A 19,196-nucleotide genomic window follows, 5' to 3' on the forward strand; every position below is an offset into this window, starting at 1 on the left:
TGGCTATCCACCATGAGTTGCACGGCATCACCGCAGTTTCGGGCTAAGTATGTGCTCACATGCATTCTTAGATTATTAGGCTCGACAAATCTCCAATGCAACGTGTACAGCAAACCGGGACCCCATGGCTTCGTATGAACTGTTATGGATGAATGTTTTGTGTTGATGTAAGTTTATTTTGGAAGAACGGATCAATCAGTTGGGCTAGTTTACTGACAGGTATTCTGGTATCCGCTAGACCACATCAAACTCGCAAATTTTACTTAGGATGCGTTTTTATTAGTGTTTATTTTCGTTTTAAGGATTTTTGGTTTTGCGTTGTTTTGTGATAGGCAAGGCAAAGTAATGATAGAGAAGGTTTGTCGACTATAAAAAGCTGGTCGAAACTAAAAGGAATTCGGATATTGAGTTAATAATCGGTCTACCTCTTTCAATCAATTATGCACGTAATGTATTTCTGAAGAAGTAAAATTCAATGACAATCGTAACAGTTTTATTAGCCAGGAAAAATCCACCAAAACTTTATGGTCAGTGTGAATTTCTTAGAATAAATTTAATAATTTTGTTTTATCTTTCACAGTACCTCAAACATTTGCGAGTCTTATTACGAGTGTAAAAACAGTTACGATTATTTGTCTTGTGCTTGGTAGTAATTAAAACTAAAAAAAATGATGGCCATTTGTGTAGTTGTTTGTGCTTTTTGTTTCAATATTTTATAAACGAGAAAAGGTGCAAAATTCACACCTTGAAAAAGTAGTAGGTAGTACGTTCGTCTGTCGAAATGACGGGTCATTTGATTTTTTTTGTTAAATGCTTACAAAAGTTTATTGTATTCTGTTCAGTTAAGACTACGAACGAAAGCATTCTAATAAATGCAATGATTAAAATCCTAATCGCTGGTACTCGATTCATTTTGAATTTTAGTACGTTTTATTTTCATTGTGTACAGATTGAGGGAGGTTGTTGCTCCCAAACCGTTTAACTTTAGTTTGTTTCATCAGTTCTTATGAAGACTGTTGGGTACGCTCTTTCTTAAAGAGGGCTTTTTGATCATCTTTGCTTTCTAACACTAGCTTCGCGATTTACAGTTCTTTTAATTTTTTTTATCTACAATTAGGTAAGATTAGATTTTACTCTATATTTGATTAGAAATTACGCAGAAAATGCACTGTTTATGTTGTTGTTGAAAATCTTCGACGACTACGTGGTATCACAAAACTAAGGAGAAAAAAAAACTACGAATGGGATCAACTAGGTCCGTGAGCTAGCTTGTAGCGCTTCTCTTACTGGGTAAAACTTACTTGCTAGTGTATGACGAGATCGGAAAATGGTCTCCCTTAATGCGAAAAATGTCCTTCGATTTTTGGTGTTGATTGGAGGGTTTTTTTTTTCATTGAGAGAGAAAAAGTTTATTTGATGAAACAAAAATCAAGTTTTTTCTACTTTTTTTGTTCGCTTGTTTAAAGTTTTCTCAAATTCTATCAACAGTCTTATGTTGCTCATGATTATGCAGAAGAAAAAAAAGTTATTTGTGTTATTATTAGAGATTAAGGCACACGTGGTGTAATAGCAGTTCAGTGTTCATCAACAGCACCGCTGTGAATATTACGCTTTAAAATAAGATCAAATAAAAACAAAAATGGCGCTCCCGATCAGTTAGTACCAAAATAGATGGTTCTGATTCGAGGATAAATGCATGTTACTTTAACTTATTGTGCGCTTTTGGAGGCGCGAGAAATTGTTCGACGCAACGAAATTGTGTATTGCGTTTGTTTTTTGTGCGGAAGACTAGTGCTTCTGTTCTATTGGTTGATTAAATGTTACGTTTTTAAAAGTCGACACTCTTTAAATTAAATGCTGAGGAAATCTAATGGTTTGAGGTTTGTTTCTTGCTAATGAGAACCTGCATTCGAAACGACTGGGATGGCCGGCGTTCCGTTTTCCACTAGTTTTGGTGAGATCATTTGCTGGAACCGGTTGACCTGCTGCTGCTGTTGGTTGTGTAGTTCCTTCTGCATTTGTAGATGTTGCTGCAGCTGGATGGCATTGAGGACCGATTCGATTTTGGCCGTAGCGTGAGTTGGTGGTGGGATTTGGCCTACTGGAACTTCCTGAGCCCCGGTTGCTGCTCCTACCAGATAGCTCATTGGATAGCCCATGTCGGCTGACTTGCCCATGTATGATTCGTGTGTCGTTTTGAGGTGGTTCTTCATCTTATCCGGCCGCGAGAATTCCTTGTTACAAACCGGGCACGGGAAAACCTTACGCTGGGCTCCCTCGTGATACAGGAAAGCGTGCCGTTGGAAGCTATACTTATTTTTAAATGTCTTTTGAACGTTTTCCTTGGCACACTCCATACACTGATAGACGCCGTCGCTAACACTGGCGTAGCGGAATAGATTCAGTCCCCGGACGGACATTTCTGTCAGTGCTTCCGCCTGGTCGTCCGGTGAAATGTTCTTCCTTCTTACACGACGTTTCGGAGCCTGCCGAGACTGCGCGTAGCCACTGCTGTTGTGACCGTTCATCTCGTCGTACGAGTCCTGCAAACCACCCTGAGGTGAACCCATCTCTTGATCCTCGGGATCGCTACCCAGAACCAAACTAGCATCGCTTGTGTTGTCTCCGCCGCTTTGACTCATTCTCATCTTCTCCAGAGAGCGATTTTGTAGGTGTAGATTCTGCAGATGTTGCTGCTGTAACTGTTGCAGAAACAGTTGCTGTTGCTGTTGGTCAGGTCCTCGAGTAATAGATTCGTGTTGAGGTTGATAGCCGTTAAGTTTTTCCCGTTCCAAGGGTTGCCGATTTTCAACGATGGTACAATCATCGGATCCGACACTTTTGGGTGGCACAATGAACTCAAGATCGCTATCGCTGTCCGCTTGATCCTCGTCGTCTGCCGAATCGTTTCCTGGAGTAGTGATAGCTTCTTCGGTGGTTTCCATCAGGGAGATGCTCTGTTGCTGGTCCGGTTGTTGTTGTTCGTTAGCATTAGCGTTCGGTGTCGGTGGTAGAGGTTTCGGTGGCTGTGGGATGACGGTGATTTCCGGCTTGTCAGCGAGAGCTGAAAAAGAAAGGTAAGGAATTTTCATGAGCTCTGGATGTCTGAAGTCTTGGGGTTTTGAAAAATTAAAGCAATGTAGGTAAATCTGCGTTACAAGCCAAGAAGGCACCATATCTCAGCGTGGCCCCATGCCTTTTCATAATTATTACCTGAGATACCATTATTTGGTACCATTTTCCAAAATCCAAAACAAGGTTGGTTCAGAAAAACCAACCGATATTTAAACCAGCCAATATATTTTTTGAATATTCGAAGTACATATGATAAGACAATAACTCTTAAGTCCAGCACTGAGAAGTACTATAGAAGGAAGTCTATAATAGTGAAAACCATTTTCGACCCTTGCGAAAATTTTCGGCCGGCTGAATATTTGGCGCCGAATACCACCCAAGAATCGTTAAGCCGAATATTCGGCTAATCGGATAGCTAAGTGATTCGGCCGAATAGACCGAATATTTATTTCTCCCATTCAAACGATAACAGACTTGCCCATTTTCAAAAAAAAATATATATATTAAAAAAATTAAAAAAAATAAAAAAAAATTAAAAATATACTAGAAAAATGTTGAAAAAGCTGTACAATCTCCATAAACTTGAGTCTTTCGTAAAACATTCTTGTATCTTTCACTGTAGATCGTGATGAAGGCAGGGAATCAAAAATTCTTTATCCTTCGATTGAATTTGTCGAATCGTCTCTTTTAACGTTAAGCATAAGTTTTACTATTTTGCATGAAGTTAAGGGCATGCAGAGTCAGACAGAATGGACGCAAAAAGCTCGAAAAAGCATTCTTTGTACATCTGTTCTCTTGCTCGCTTCCAGTTTTGTCGTAAAATATTCTCAGAACTAGAACTGACAGAGAGGAAATATTTTCGGACGAGTTATCTTGATCGTCATTGGAAACGGATAAGAAGTCATCGCGTTCTCATATTTATCGCCAAGTGTTAAACAAGTGATAAACCAGTTATCATTATCAGTTCTTCCCGATTTGCTTCCCTGGCTGAAGATCGTTTATTTACATTATTCGCTGAACTGAAAATCTCATGTTTCATCCACAATATGGGTATTAGGTGAATGGGCTCAACGAGCAGAAGTCGAATTTTCCTATCTGACGCCTTCTTGAAATCCAATATGGCGGCTTCCGCTTAACTTCAAATTGCTGTAAATCCCTGAATATTGACTAAAACCCCCACAATATGGGTATTGAGTAAAATGGCGGAACTACATAGAAGAAGTCGAATTTCGCTTTCTGACGCCATCTTGAAATCCAAGATGGCGGCTTCCACTTAACTGCTGTTTATCACTGAAAATTGCGCGAAATTTTACTTCAACTCTTTTAGGACATTACCTTCTAGTTTCCGCTATAACTGGACCAATATAATTTAGACAAACACCTTAAATACGTTTTAGTTATTAAATGGTGATTAAATACAATAACAAAAAAATTTTTTTTTTAATTATAAAGTAGGTACTCAAAATTGACAAAACTGATGAAATTTCAAAAAATTAAAAAACAAATTCATATTTATGACTAAAAATGATAAAAAATAATTAAAAACTTAAAGAGAACGATAAAAATAGCAAATATGCCAACAAAAAACCAAAAATTCAAACAAAACAAGAAAAGTGCTAAATTAATAAAAGAAACATGATTAAAGGTAAAAAAATTATAAAAAAAGGTCAAATATTGATAAAACTTATGTTAATGGTATTAACAATAGTTTTTGTAAATAGTGACATTCGATTTTGGCAACACAAATTGTTCGGGCTTGTATCTAAAATCGAACGGGGTCTGTATTTCTAAATATTTTTTCAGGCTTATTTTCATTCAATGTTTTACAATGAAATCTTTTTTTCGCGAAATGTTTTTAATTTTATTTTTCCCATAAAAATAAATAACTCATTAAAATTTCCTTATTCTAAAGATTTGACAAATGGGCCCAATTTTTAAAAATTTGGTAACTCTGAGTTACCGAAAGTGTTGGGTACAATATTATAGAACAAAGTTGCATTATTCAATTTATAACATTTACCATTAACATAACATTAAACACACACATTTATAACATTTGAGTTATACTTCTACACTCAGAAAAATACTATTATGTATGCCATAAGATTCTCTTATGAAGTGGCGCCATAAGAAAAATCATTGAAATTTATAAGATTGTCTTATGAAGCGAATAAATTCTGAAGATGAACGCCTGCTGCAATGAAAGGTTGTTGCTTTTCATAAGAGGTTCTTATGGAAACAGTAAATCACTTTCTAATAAGAAAAACTTCAGATATTTCATGCTGAAAACATTCACTTTATTGTTTGCCAAGTTTGTTTGATATTAAATCATTAATGGTGACCATCAGCAGCGCATCAACAGACGCTTCCATCAAGGTTATCTTTGCCGCATCCCAATCTTCGAACTTGCGTTTTTTGCCGATCAGCTAGCTGAAAAGTAAACAAAAAATGTATTTTAGTTTACTAATATATTGAACGTTCACATCAAAAACATCAAATCGAACTTACCATTTCGGAGATGACAATAACATTTAACTTTGAAGAAAAACTAGTAACTATGAACCAGCGATTTCTCCGTACTATTAGATGATGGAAAAGCTGATGGAATCAATGAATGTGTTCATTATTTTTACACAATGCCGTTTCTTCTATTTTTAATAAGAACATCGTATGAAAATTGAAAGAATTTCATAAGACTCTTATGAAAAATTGTTTTACACTCTAAAATGCGGTTCATAAGATGCATCTTATGAAAATTATAATAAGAATTTGCCTGAGTGTAAGAGTAGCACATTAGCAAATTGCTAACATATTTTATAAAAGCCTAATGATTTTATCGAAGATTAAAAAGAAGGTCATGTGACGTATCTATTTTAACATTATTGTTTGAAATGCGCTTTAGCTTTTAAGGAAAATTTATACAATAGCTCTAACGAAGTTGTGCTGACCATAATGAAGCTAAAATTGTTACTTGGGTATTGAGCGTACGATAATCTAAAATTGATTCGTGGTAAAACAAACTTTCTATACACCAAAGTCTTCTGGATAACCATTAAAAAATCAAAAGCCTTCCACAAACATCGACATTCATCTAAGAAACGAGCAGGACCATTAACCCTCATCCGTCCTTGAAATTTTTACCCGTTACAGTCCCTGCAGAATCAATTTGACTAAAACCAATATATCTCTCTTGTTTTCCAACCGATTTAAAAAAAAATTATTGTTTTGGAAACTTCTTAATGTAACCCAAATATGATTCTCAAACATTTATTATTATTATTTATTATTATTAATTCATCGAACAAATGTGTTTAAATGAATAAGTACACGATCACAAAGAATTAAACAATCTTGATTGGTGTAAACGACGAACAAAACGGTTTGATGTTTTTCCGAACTGATGTAAGTGCTCAGCATCCTGGAATGTGCGCATCATTGCGCTGATTGGTTCATTGTAGCCGTAAGATGTCCTATGATTTCGATTCGACAACAGCGAATGAGATCGTGACGTTCTCGACGGAGCTCTAAAGCTGATCATCCTTAGCAGGTTTGGTGATTGCACTTCTCCGTTCAACATTTTTGCGACGAACGTGGCCTGTTGAGTTTTTCGGCGACGTTCAAGAGTATCTAGGCCCAAGAGCTGGCATCGATGAGAATAAGGCGGCAGATCTTCGGGATGGCTCCAAGGCAAATGGCGTAAAGCGAATCTAATAAACCGTTTTTGTACACGTTCGATTCGTAAAATCCAGCTGAGCTGATACGGAGCCCAAACGATTGCAGCGTGCTCAACAATTGATCGGACGAGTGCACAGTAAAGTGACTTCAAGCAATACGGGTCTTTAAATTCTTGCGATATTTTAGAGATGAAGCCGAGTTGTCGATTGGCCTTATTAATTACCGAAGAGCGTTGATTGTTGAAGGTGAGGTGATCATCAAGGATAACACCAAGATCATTAACTTCGAAGACTCTTTTTATGTGCTCATTGCCGATGTAGTAGTCAAATAGAACAGGCGATTTTTTCCGGTGAAAGGTTATCACAGAACACTTTGAGACACTAACAGATAATTTGTTACGTCTACACCATCCATCAAAGTGGTCTAACAACGATTGAAGATATTCACAGTCCGCAGCGCATTCTATTGGAACGAATATTTTCAGATCATCAGCATATCCAATTTTTGTTCCATCGTCTAAACTGGTTATCAAATCGTTGAAAAATAATGCAAATAACAAAGGCCCCAAGTTACTACCCTGAGGGACACCAGATCGGTTTATAAAAGGCAAGGAGATGCTATCGTCAATTTTAATTCTTATGCACCTTTCAGTTAAAAATGACTTGAGCCAATCGATCATATTATTATGAATTCCAAGCTTAGCAAGAAGAATTTGATGATCAATGGCATCGAATGCAGCCTTGATGTCGGTGTATATGGCATCAACTTGCTTCTTATTCTCAAGCTGATTCAAACATAACGAAGTGTATTCTACAAGATTCGTACATACCGATCTTCCAGGCATAAACCCATGTTGTTCCAAAGCAATATATTGCAATGAAGCCTGTAGTAAGGCTTGACTAACTATTATCTCGAACAGCTTGGAACCTGCGGACAAGCTAGTGATTCCTCGGTATTGTTTAACGTTCCGACGGTCGCCAGTTTTGAAAATCGGGAACATAAACGAAGTTTTCCACATCTCTGGAAATTTCCGCTGCTGGAAAGACCGGTTAAAAATTCGAGCCAGAGGTGATGATACTGCTTCGATGCATCGACAATAAACTATAAACGCTATACGTAGCATATAAGGATATATTTTTTTGAATTTTTTTAAAGATTATGACCACAAATGTCAAAAAGTGGTTTAAAAATCGTATTTTTTTATCAATTAATCGTCAAAATTGTTTAAGTCGCACTGGATAAATTTTGAAAAGTTGACGTAATTTGGCACATTTTTACATTTTTAGATTTTTAAACGATTTTTTTTTTGACGAATTTTGAAAGGTAGCTGTTTTTCGAACCTTCTGTCAATTTCCAATTTCTCAGATTTTCTAAGACTTAAATTCAACTATGCATTGGGTTTTAGTATAACAACGCGAGATTTCCTAGATTACATTTATATTTAACAGAAAGGTAATTTCATACAAAATCTAGTGGTGTAATTACTTTAGCGTTGCGATACTTTACAAAAATATGATAAATAAAAAATGTGACATACTTTCTTAACGTTGAACATTGCCTACACTCCTTTCTATCTGCGCAAAAAAAATGTTGAACCTATTTAACTTTGTCTAATTTTGATACCGAAGGGCGAGCGAAAACTCAAGCGTCCGCGTTAATTTTCTGGATTTACTTTTAGTTTTATATTTATGATATTTGTGTAAAGTATTGCACCGCTCACGCCAGATATCTCTACGACCTAAATTCCGAATCTTCAACTCAAACGTCAAATACGTATTGCTGAACGGGTGCGAAACTTGGTGCCCATTATTCTACGTGCGCCGTGAGACTCGGCGGCAAATGATCAGCGGAAGTCGTGCCTACTATGGACTCCACAAGCAACTGCGATCGAGAAGACTTGGCCCTCGCACGAAGTGTAACCTGTATATGTCGCTCATCAGACAGGTTGTTCTCTTCGGTCACAAGACATGGATATTGCTCAAGGAGGACCTGCGTACACTCGAAGTATTCGAACGACGAGTATAAGAACCATCTTTGGCGGCGTGCAGGAGAAGGGAGTGTGGAGGCGAAGAACTCGCGCAACTCTACGGCGAACCCAGTATCCAGAAGGTGGTGAAGGCTGGCAGGACATGTTGCGAGAATTCTGGACGACTGTCCTGCAAAACAGATATTCGCTACGAATCCGGTAGGAACAAGACGAGCGGGGGCGCAACGAGCGAGGTGGTTAGACCAAGTGGAGCGTGATGTGGCCAATGTGGGATGTCCGAGAAATTGGAGAACGGTTGCCATAGACCGAGTGAGTTTAAGGAATTATGTTCGTCAAGTTATGTCGTGAGACGGAATACTACGAAAATAAAAAAATCTACGTTCGCGTGAGGTGACGATAGTCAAGTCACCTCGGAGTCATCGTGAGTTTTGTCACCTTATTCCCGGAATCGATGGAATTTCTGGTGAGCGACTGAATGAACTTAAGTGTCAAAGTTACTCGGTTTGTTTTTATTTGTTTGCGCTTCAAAATTTGATAATTGGTCACCTGATTATCGCAGGACGTAAGCAAACTGGAACTGAACATTGTGTTGCAGAGCTTAGCGAATGTGGACAAATTTGGATCAGCCGTGTGGGGTGCTTAGACTGGATCGGAAAAATATCCAACAAAAGCGGAAGGTTCAATGTGCTGTTCCATCAACGGATGCTATGTAAGGCAGATTCAACATCGGAACATCTAATCTTTCCAGTTTTGCCGATAATTCCGCTTTACATCAATTTTCCATCAAACTTCTTTCTCGTCACTACCTCAAAAGGTACCGACAATTCTAACCTAAAATGGTCACCCGAATGCGACATTTCTCACCCACGGTGACTTATAGAATAGGGTGAGAACTCAAAAGTTCATCCGAAGTGACGATTCTCGACAGAAGTGACAATTTGAATTCAGTGACTAAGATGACTCGACTAGCGTCACATCACGCGCGGCGCAGAATAAAGGCCTTTGTAAGTCGCTGTCTGCGGAATATCATCCGTGTCTGGTGGCCAGGGGATCTCAAACGTGGAGCTACTTTGCCGATTTCATCAAAAGGCGCTAGAAATCGAGATTCGCGAACGTAAGTGAAGATGGATTGGACATACGCAGTGAAAAACTGTGAACGAGATTTGCAGAGAGCCGCTTGAGTGGAATCCAGCAGGACATCGAAGGAAAAACAGAACCAGAAACTCTTGGCGGCGAAGCCTAGCCGCCGAAATCCGAACTTCGGCGGCTAGGCTACTCCTAGGGATACTCCGTTCAAAACAGACAGTTAAGCCAAATTTGTTCCTCATTGGAAGTCAACGTGAGTTTCAATGAACCTCAAAGTTGCATAAATCTACAGGTAATTTTTCGTCAGGGTAAGTGAAAGGGATCATTTGATAAATTTTAATTTTTCAGTTCCACAGATAGTTTCTGTTTAATAATGAGACTTGAAAATGTCGATAAAAACTTCAATTTTCAGCTTTCTAGCATGCTATGCGTTCTTAAAAAACCTGAGTAAGCCCTTTTGTGTTGTGAGCCTACTTGGTTGAATCATTCAACTGAATCAAAGCAATCGCAAGATTCCTTTTAATTCAACCACGGTAAATGAAAAGTTCAGATACCGGTATTTCGATAGCAACTAACTATCTTCTTCAGTGAGCGTTTTCGATTGATGGATGGATATCGTTTCCCTCCCTTGTATTATCCGAGTTAGGTAAGCTGATAGGTAGCAAAAACCTCGGAATGCTTGGCAGTTGTCTGTTTTTTGGGTCTACCTACCCTATGTTTTGGGTGCTTTCTGGTAGTGCTTTATTATTTTCTACCCGATTGTGGGCATTGTCAGGTAAATTGTTGTATTTCTTTTTACCTAAGAATTTGAACATCCAAGTGTGACCTGATCAGGTGTCCCAGTTTAAGAGGTGAACTGATTTTTAATTGGAAATTTCAATACTTTCAGCAACATCCATTTAAAGCGAATTAATATTCTAAGACCGAATCAGCGAGACATTTCCTCGATCAATAGATTCACACATGTGTAATTCTTCTGCAGATCTAGGATTATGTGAAGAAAGGATTTTCTTTTTTGAGTCAGATCTAGCTATAGCCATGTGTTTTTCGAATCTATCAATTAATTTTCTTTTGGGTTGTCCAATGTACACCTTATCACAGTCGGCACAACTGATTTTGTACACGCCAGATCTATGAATGAGATCCACTGGTTCTTTAGTCGATCCTAAGATGGATTTCAGTTGATTATTTGAGCTAGTAAACACTAGTTCAATATTAAAAGTGATTAAACTTTGTCAACTTTTATCGCAATTCAACTGCGTTGTCACTGTTGAATGATGGATCTACGATCTACTTTGGTATCCATTTTTATAAGCCGTTTGGAAAATATATTGAAGTTACTTTTCTCTTCCTGGAGTTGATAGAGGAATGGAGTTCATCCGATGGATCATGTGGTGAAACGCCGCCGTCTTATGCTGGAACGAGTGGTTGGTGGTGCTCGGTATTACCCTCATGGTATTTGTCGGCTTTCTATAGATTTCGAATTGGAATAGGCCATCATCTCTTCTTACCAGGACATCAGGAAAGGTAATTTCCTGTCTTCTTCTATTTCGCAAGTGAATTTGATATTCTTATGCAAACCTTTTATGGATGTTAGAAGATCTTCAATAAAATCTTGATCTTCAAGAGTCTCTTCCAAATGAGCCATAAACAATTCACACAAGAATGGGGACAGAGGATTTTCCATTGGTGCAAATCTCTAAATTTGAGGAAGGTTTGTCCCATGCACAAGTCAACCAATTTCTTGTAGTTTCTTACTTTGAGTTTCCAAGTGCTCCCATTGTGTTGTTGGTTGCTTCAAGTTCATGATGAAAAGATACTTCCGACTAAGCTGCCCTTCTACGTACATGTGTACGATGTGCATTATTATCATTTTTACGTTATCAATGGGAAACGTTTGTTTCAATGAATTCGCATGACAAAACTTAGGATGCGTTTTTCTCAGTTTGCATCTTTTACACATGGGACTCATATGCATAGCAGGACAGTAAGGCTAAGGTAGAGCCTCAGTTATCAGACAAGCAAACAGCTTGTGTTTCTGCCAAAAATTCAACCTGAAAATCTGAAAGAAATGTAACAAGTAATTGTTATTTATTTATCCACATACTTTAGTAATTCAAAAACGATTTTTTTTTGTTTTAAATTTTTCTTTATTCCATTTGCTTTTTGTATGCCATTTTTCAGTTTAAATATATAAAGGTTGTTTCTGTACCTTCTTTTTTGTTTTGTATGTGTATGGGGTGAACTTCCATAGGGTGTGTGTGGTTTTTGTGTAAGTGTTATTATTTTCATATATTAATTGCAATAAAATATATATAATTTTTCTCATAATTATTCCCTTTTTATCTTGCACACATTCGCACCCTTCCAAACTTTCGCTTTTTTGCGCTCTCTCGTTCACCATTTATTATTATTCGATAAAGAATACACAGCTTGTTATTTAAAAAAAATATAATCAATCTCCCCACTTTCTCGCTCACTCACTTTTTCCACACGCTCCTAATACGATTAAAACATAGTAATTATGTACTTTCATTCACGGCTTTCGAGCTCACCACTGATAATTTGTTTTTGCTTTTTTAGGTTTTTCTTTTATAAATTTTTGTTTTTTTATAAAACTTTTTCTGTTGTTCTTCAGTAAAACGTCGGGTAGGTATACTTGTGTTTTTTTCGGTTGTTTCGAGAAACAATTTTCATCCCTTTTTTTTGCTTTTACTGAGCGCTAGTTGCAAAATTATCAACTACATAGTATAAATGAATAACGCGTGCCAAAAAGTGTGTATGGTGGGTGTTTTGCTAGTAGTTTTGTGATCGAATTGGTCCTAGGGTGCCTCCAAAATTAAGGTTTGGAATAAAATATTAGGATTTGCATTTCAAAATTGCAACTACCTAGTGTGCGAACGTGTGTGTGTGGGTGTGAAAGCCTTAAAACGTAAAATTGCACTATCTACCTTTGCATGATTTTTTTTGTTTTTTTTTTTATTTGTGGGTTTTTTCTTCAATATATTATAATAGCCTAGTTGTTGTGTTCCTATCTGATTAGTGCGGAGGTGTGAGGATCGGTGCTCGCAAAAAAAAGAGCTTTAGTAATGTTACATGTACATAAGTTAAAAATAGTTGCGTTTGTCCATAACAAATAATAATAATATTTTTTTTTAATATGTATTGCAGTACTAGTTCTCCATTCTAAATCAAACTATTAAATATGTACAGTGGGACATTTTAAATTGTGGGGTGAGGAAAGTAGTACACAGTTAAACAATAGAAGAAAAATACAACAGGTAGGTACATTTATAAAAAAAACAACAACACATGTGAGGTGTTTTTTTTAGAATTCTGGTTATTCGCACAATGCCGATAAAAAGCACGGTGCAAAGCCAGTTTAAATATTTGATTATAAGCTCACTAAAAGCAAGTGTTTAGCCGCATGGGCTCAGCACTTTTATTTCGTTTTCAAAGGGGTTTCATTTCTCCATCGTTTGTAATTGTTGGTATAAATATTATCTCTAGACTACTTCCCGCTTTACACATTTTTCTCCTCTGATTGTCCTTAAACGCTAATCCTTTCTTCGCACAAAACAAACATTGTGTGTTTTTTTCAACCTTTACTAGTACTAGTTAGTGTGCTTACATAGTTAAACCGTATTTTTTCTTTTTTCTCTAGGATTAAAATTTTGTTTAAAATATATGTATGTATAATAATAGACTCTTGGTATCCTACCTAAAATGCCAAACACTTTGTTAGTAGTTGGTTTATTTTGTTTTATAAATTTTCATCAACCAATTTCAATTTTTGAAACATCAGGGTGAGGAAGATGGGTTTAAAGGAAGTTGAGAGACGAAGATGATAAAAACTACTAGTATCTCAGACTTTTAAATGTTACACTTCTATGGTTGTTGATTGGGGAAACAAAAAATTATCAATCCGAAACCAGAAATAACTTTGAAGCAAATAACCTAAGGAGGAGATAATCAACAAAATAAACAAACATAAAAGAAATGAGCTAGTTAAATTTTAAAGTACAGAAAAATTTTGACCAAGATATAAAAAAATTATAACATAAAACGTAAAGTACAATCACAGAAAGGTGTGCTTCTGCCGTTTTATTCTACATCTACTATCAATAGGGATTGTTTGGATTGAATTGCTAATTTTAACTAATTTATCTTTTTTACGGTTAAGCAACGAAAATTTAGTTGAAATTTCTGTTTCCAATAGTAGTACGATTTGACAATGAGGATGTGTATAAACCTTTAAGGTTTTTTTTTAAATATTTTCTCCAATTGCTAGTTACATAAATCAACTTAAAAGCTTTGAGTACGGATGCAAGCAAGCTTTTTGCAACATGCTCCTGGAATGGAGATTTGATTTGTGTTCGAAAAAAAAACCGAGAGAAACCTTCTTAACGGTGACTTCCCGTAATAATAAATTAAGGAGCGAAAGGATGTTCCCGGTAGCAGCTTGCCAATTTTAATGGAAAACAAACTAAAACAGAAAAACATTTAAATGAGAGTAACGATCTGCGTCACTCTACCTTTGACGAAAAAAAAAAAAACGGCGAATGAGACGCGATAAAAATAATTAACAACTTCTTTTGCGGTTTGATTTTTTTTTATCTTAAAGGACGTCGCTCGTTAAAAAAAAACATAAATACGGTGCTCGAACCTAAGAAATGGGAAACTTTAGACTTAAGATGCTTCTTTGTACACATACACTAATTAAATATGCTGGCTGTCTGGTTGTTGTTGTTGTTCCTTTTCTTCGATTCATTTGGTTATTTGGTTGTTCTTTTGATGGGGAACTTTTTCATCTACTATGTAAGTGTATAACTAAAAATAAACGTCTCAATCCGGAAGTGGGGGATCTCGTCTTGCCGAGAAATTCACTCCCATTGGGAATGAAATCTTGAGCAAAGAAGGACCTGCCCCGAACTATCTCGGCATTGATTGTATGGGAAGACTTGCGTGAAGTGGTTGTTGTGTATGTTATATTTTTTTCATATTTCAACATTGCTTTGCGTATGGGCAACGCGCTCTAACTTAAAGAGGGATATGTGGGTGAAAGAATTGTGACCAGGATGTTTCAGGAGAAAATATAATGTAATTACCTAGTTTTTCTAAAATTTATAACAGAGATCTTCAAAAACTTTTTTCTAGGTGCTTAGAAAGTTATCTTGGAAAAAATGTAACTATTTTTTCCTATCAGCTTCTGATAGAAATCGATTATCAAAACTTCTTAGTAATTCTGGCAACACTGCATAATGTTATGAAAATATCATGTGAATTTAAATCAATGACCGACATTTTCGAATACTGTTTGCCTTAAACGTTAATTCTTTTTTGACACGAATGCCAAAGCGTTGGTAAAGTGTCACAAATAAACAAAAAAAAAGTTAATTCTTTTAGAATCAGTGCTACAGAGTAACCGCAAAACTACGAATCAATTTTTCTCTGTTTTACCGACTGGTTGTTTACCGAAACTTCGGTGGGAATTTCCAGTTGCTCGTTAAAAATAGCTAGTCTTTCGTTGAAAAATAACCGATTCTACGGTAAAAATTACCGAATGCTATGTAAAAAAAAAAGCAAAACGTTCTGAACTGGCCAGTTATTCGCATGTTAAGAATTTGGTAGATTTTCCATTTACTGTGCTGGTCTCCTGTTTTATTTGGATTTCACTTCGAGCGAGTTCACTCGTGTTGGTAAAAAGTGATAGAAATTTTGACACTAGCACATTTTTAAAACTTTACCATGTAAAAACATTTTCAAGATTTGCGACCTTCAAGATTTTTTAACACAACACGTGTTCTATTTTCGCATTCTGTGATGCCAGTTTAGTTCGATTACGGCTGAAATAGAAACAGTGTTGTAAAAAAATTCAACACCAATTGGTAGAAATTTTGACATTTTGAAAATTTTACCAAGCAAAAATGTTTTCAAGATCTTTGGGCGTTGTATTTTTTTACAGTACTGTTTTTATTTCAGCCGTATGTGATAGAAATATTGCTATTTTTTCATCACAGCATGCGAAACTGCAACACGTGTTGTTAAAAAAACTTGAAGGCCACAGATCTTGAAAATATTTCTGCATGGTAAAACTTTCAAAATGTACTACATGTGTCAAATTTTCTACCACTTTTTCGCAACACGAGTGGACTTGCTCTTATGCAGTCTCAAAAACGATTCGAAAATTGGTAAAAAATGGACATGAAAACTTAAATTCTTAAAATAACGAATTTTCCAACTTAGCTTTTAAACCTGAAACAATCCATGGTCTCAATCCTGCCTTGAAAGGAATCCGTATGTGTCTGTGAGGGGAAATCGGTGAATTTTTGTCTAGTTAGCTAACTAAATTTCTTTTGATGATGACAAGTGACTTGAAAGTGGTTTATTTTAAATAATAAAATAAAGTTTACTTTTGTAAAAGGTTAACCGATCGAACTTGACACATGTTTTAGAAGGATGATTTGTAGTATGTGTGCATTAATTAATGAGATTAGAATTTAGGGGACAAATTTTCATTTTTTTAATGTTTCTCTCCTATCCAGCTGATTGATTCAACTTCTATCCTAAGAGTTTGGGATAGATACGCGACCGTTTGTTTTTTTTCCTCTTGCAGTTGCTCTGTACAATTCCAATGCTTAAAATTACAAATACCCTTTAGAAGGAATGATAACGATCTTTCTTTTCCGTGTGTCGTACGTTAGTATGCATGTGTGTGGTTGCGTTTGTGTGCTTTGGCCCACACGCGGGCTCGCCAAGCAATAGAATAATTAAACAACAGAACATGTAAAAAAGTGTACAGTTAAAAAATAAAAATAATAATAGTAAAACAATTATTGCAGCTCTCTCTGTGTCTGTCTCAGTGCCCGGTTGTTCCCTTCGTCGCAGTCGACGACGAAGTGGAGTTGATGGGCTTTTGTGCGGTCCGGCCAGTGCCGGACTTTACTGTTGTTGCTTTAGTGTTGCTAGCCTCTTCATGTTTCGTGGTCAGTTGCTTCGCTTTACTGTTGGAATCCTCGTGCCCTCGGAGCGAAAGTCGCAGCGAAGTTCGACGTCCTTCGCTCCGAGCGTCATATCATTGACTCCCGACGGTGGCCGTCGGTGCCGATACGACGGAGGATACGACCGGGGAAGCAGTCGTTGTGCCGCTGCTGCTGCTAGTGGTCGTGGAGCTAGGTGAAGTGACCGGGGTGCTGGATGAAACCGGAGATCCGTCCGAAGTGGGGGGTGGTGGTGAGGGGCTACTAGGCTTCTCTTGGAATTCTTTCTTTATGGTAATGGTTCCGGCGGTTGTCGGAGTAGTCGTGGTTGTGTTGCTACTGCTGTTGGAGGTTGGGGCAGGTGAGCCGTTGCTGTTCGGAGGGAACAGAACTCGGAGGCTGGCAGATGCGCTAGGATTCTTTGGTTGCAGACCGACTGCATTTGCGACGGCATTTATGATAGCTGCACATGGAAAGGCTCCAGATCCGGCGGACACTGGCGTAACGGGAGTAGCGGGTGGAACCGGTGTCGTTGACCCATTCGTACTACTATTGCTGTTGGTGTTCACGTTCATGGGAGTTCCTTCGCTAGTATTCGAATGCTGTGTGAATTCCTGCTTGTGGATAATCTTCACATGAGCGGTCATATTATCTTTCCTAGTGAACTCCTTGAAGCAGTACGGACACGGGTAGACTTTAACATTCCGCCGATGTGATGTCACATAGTGCCGGCAGAAGTTGCTGATGTGGGTGTAGACTCTCGAGCAAACCTTGCATCGATACACGTGGTCGCCCTCTTTGGTACAGAAATCCCGCACACTTCCCTCGGTATCGTCGATCACAGTGTATTTGTGCGTCCGGCTGCCCTCGCCCCCGGCCCCGGAACCCTTCGTCGAGGGTGAGTTTGAGTTCGATCGAGCGTTGGGCGATCCGAGCACACTGTTCGAAAACATGTCGAACATATCGGACGAGTTCAGCCCAGACAGTACACTCGAGATGTGCAACCCCGAGGCACCACTGTTCATAGCAGTCGGGCCGGATGTCGAGATCAAGCTTTCCTGCCGATTGTTGTTCAAGTTGTTCAAAATGGTCTGCGTCGCCGTGATCCCATTCTGCAGCTTGTTGCCCATCAATCGTGGTCGCTTCTGGAGCTTTGGTAGAGACTTTGAGGTCAAAATACTGGCTGCGGCTGCGGCAACGGCCTGGCTCGCCGTCAACGGTGCCAACTTGGGCAACTGGGTGTTCAACAGGGACATGGTGGGCACAACATTTATCAACGGCATCCGGCCGGTCGCCGCCTGACTTCCCGGCTTGGCATGCAGTGGCGGCGGGAAGCTACTATTGCTGGTCGAATCTACCCCACCACTACCCTCACTGTTCTTCGGATCATACTTGAACTCCACCGGTTCGTCGTACTCGTCCAACAGTAGCTGCGGTTCCATCAAGCTCGAATTCAGTTCCCGTTCCTCGTCCGAGTTCATATTTTCCTCGTCCTCGTCGTCCATCGGGGCGTCCTCGTCGTTGAATGAATCTTTGGAATCTACAAAGACACAAGAGAAAAAAGGGAAAAATCCAACTCCAATTAGTAGTCCAAGAGGTCGGTATCGGTATCGGTAGAAAATATATCAATAATTCCAAATTCCCAGGCCGCATTTCAGCAAAAAATTAATGGTTCCGGTTTTTTTGTGTGTGGTTTTAATATCAAAAATGGTTCCGATCTGAGAGTAGGTACAAGAGTATGTTTTTGCCAACACCAACAGTAATAATTAGACACGGATGTTTTTTTTTTCGTTTGTTCTGTACAGGTTTTTTTTTTGCGAGTGTGAGCTTAAAAACTATTAGACGATGATTTTCGAAAGTTGTTTTATTTTTTAACATAAATTGTCAACGACATCCTGTGTGGTTTTGTTTTGCTGCTGTTGCTTACTTGTTTTTGCCGCGCGCCATAGAGCAGATTAACGATCATCGGGGAAAAGCTAAAAGGGATCACTTCCTTTTTTTTTTTGATTGGAGACGATTTTTGTATGGTGTTCCTATTAGACTGCTCATTACGTACGATGGAGATGGCATCGATCGGTTTCGTTTCATTGCAGGAGGGGTGAAGAACTGAGTGATTGAAACAAATGATCTGGATTTTTTTCTAATTTTATTGTGTTCATTTTTGAAGTCCCTTCAAATTATATTATGTTGCTTTCATTCTTTCTACTTTATCTGATGATCATGGTGATGAATTCGTGAAAGTAGGTACTCAATTGACAAAAAGCAAATAGAACTTAATTAGAAGCGTTCAAAGTTGAAATTTGGCTGAGTTAACACAGGTTCTCCTGTGGGCTTATTTTTGGCCCTCAAACGAACTTCAAAAGTTCTAATGACCAAATTAATAAAATATGAGA

At 37.9% G+C, this 19,196-nt stretch overlaps 1 protein-coding gene across 3 annotated transcripts in view; it reads right to left on the reverse strand.

The window, feature by feature from the left end:
- Positions 1-449: 449 nt before the first annotated feature.
- The window catches only part of LOC129751291 (protein tramtrack, beta isoform-like), a 70,889-nt gene continuing 52,142 nt past the window's right edge, over positions 450-19,196 (reverse strand). For 2 of the 3 annotated variants that reach the window (XM_055746711.1, XM_055746712.1), the window contains exon 4: positions 11,945-18,343. In XM_055746711.1, coding sequence (XP_055602686.1) covers positions 16,899-18,343 — 1,445 coding nt within the window. In that variant the 3' untranslated portion in view covers positions 11,945-16,898. Of the gene's footprint in view, positions 3,065-11,944; positions 18,344-19,196 lie in introns of those variants that run through there. The other variant, XM_055746713.1, reaches the window with a different exon arrangement.

This window comes from Uranotaenia lowii, chromosome 3 (assembly GCF_029784155.1).
Source record: "Uranotaenia lowii strain MFRU-FL chromosome 3, ASM2978415v1, whole genome shotgun sequence".
NCBI lineage: Eukaryota > Metazoa > Arthropoda > Insecta > Diptera > Culicidae > Uranotaenia > Uranotaenia lowii.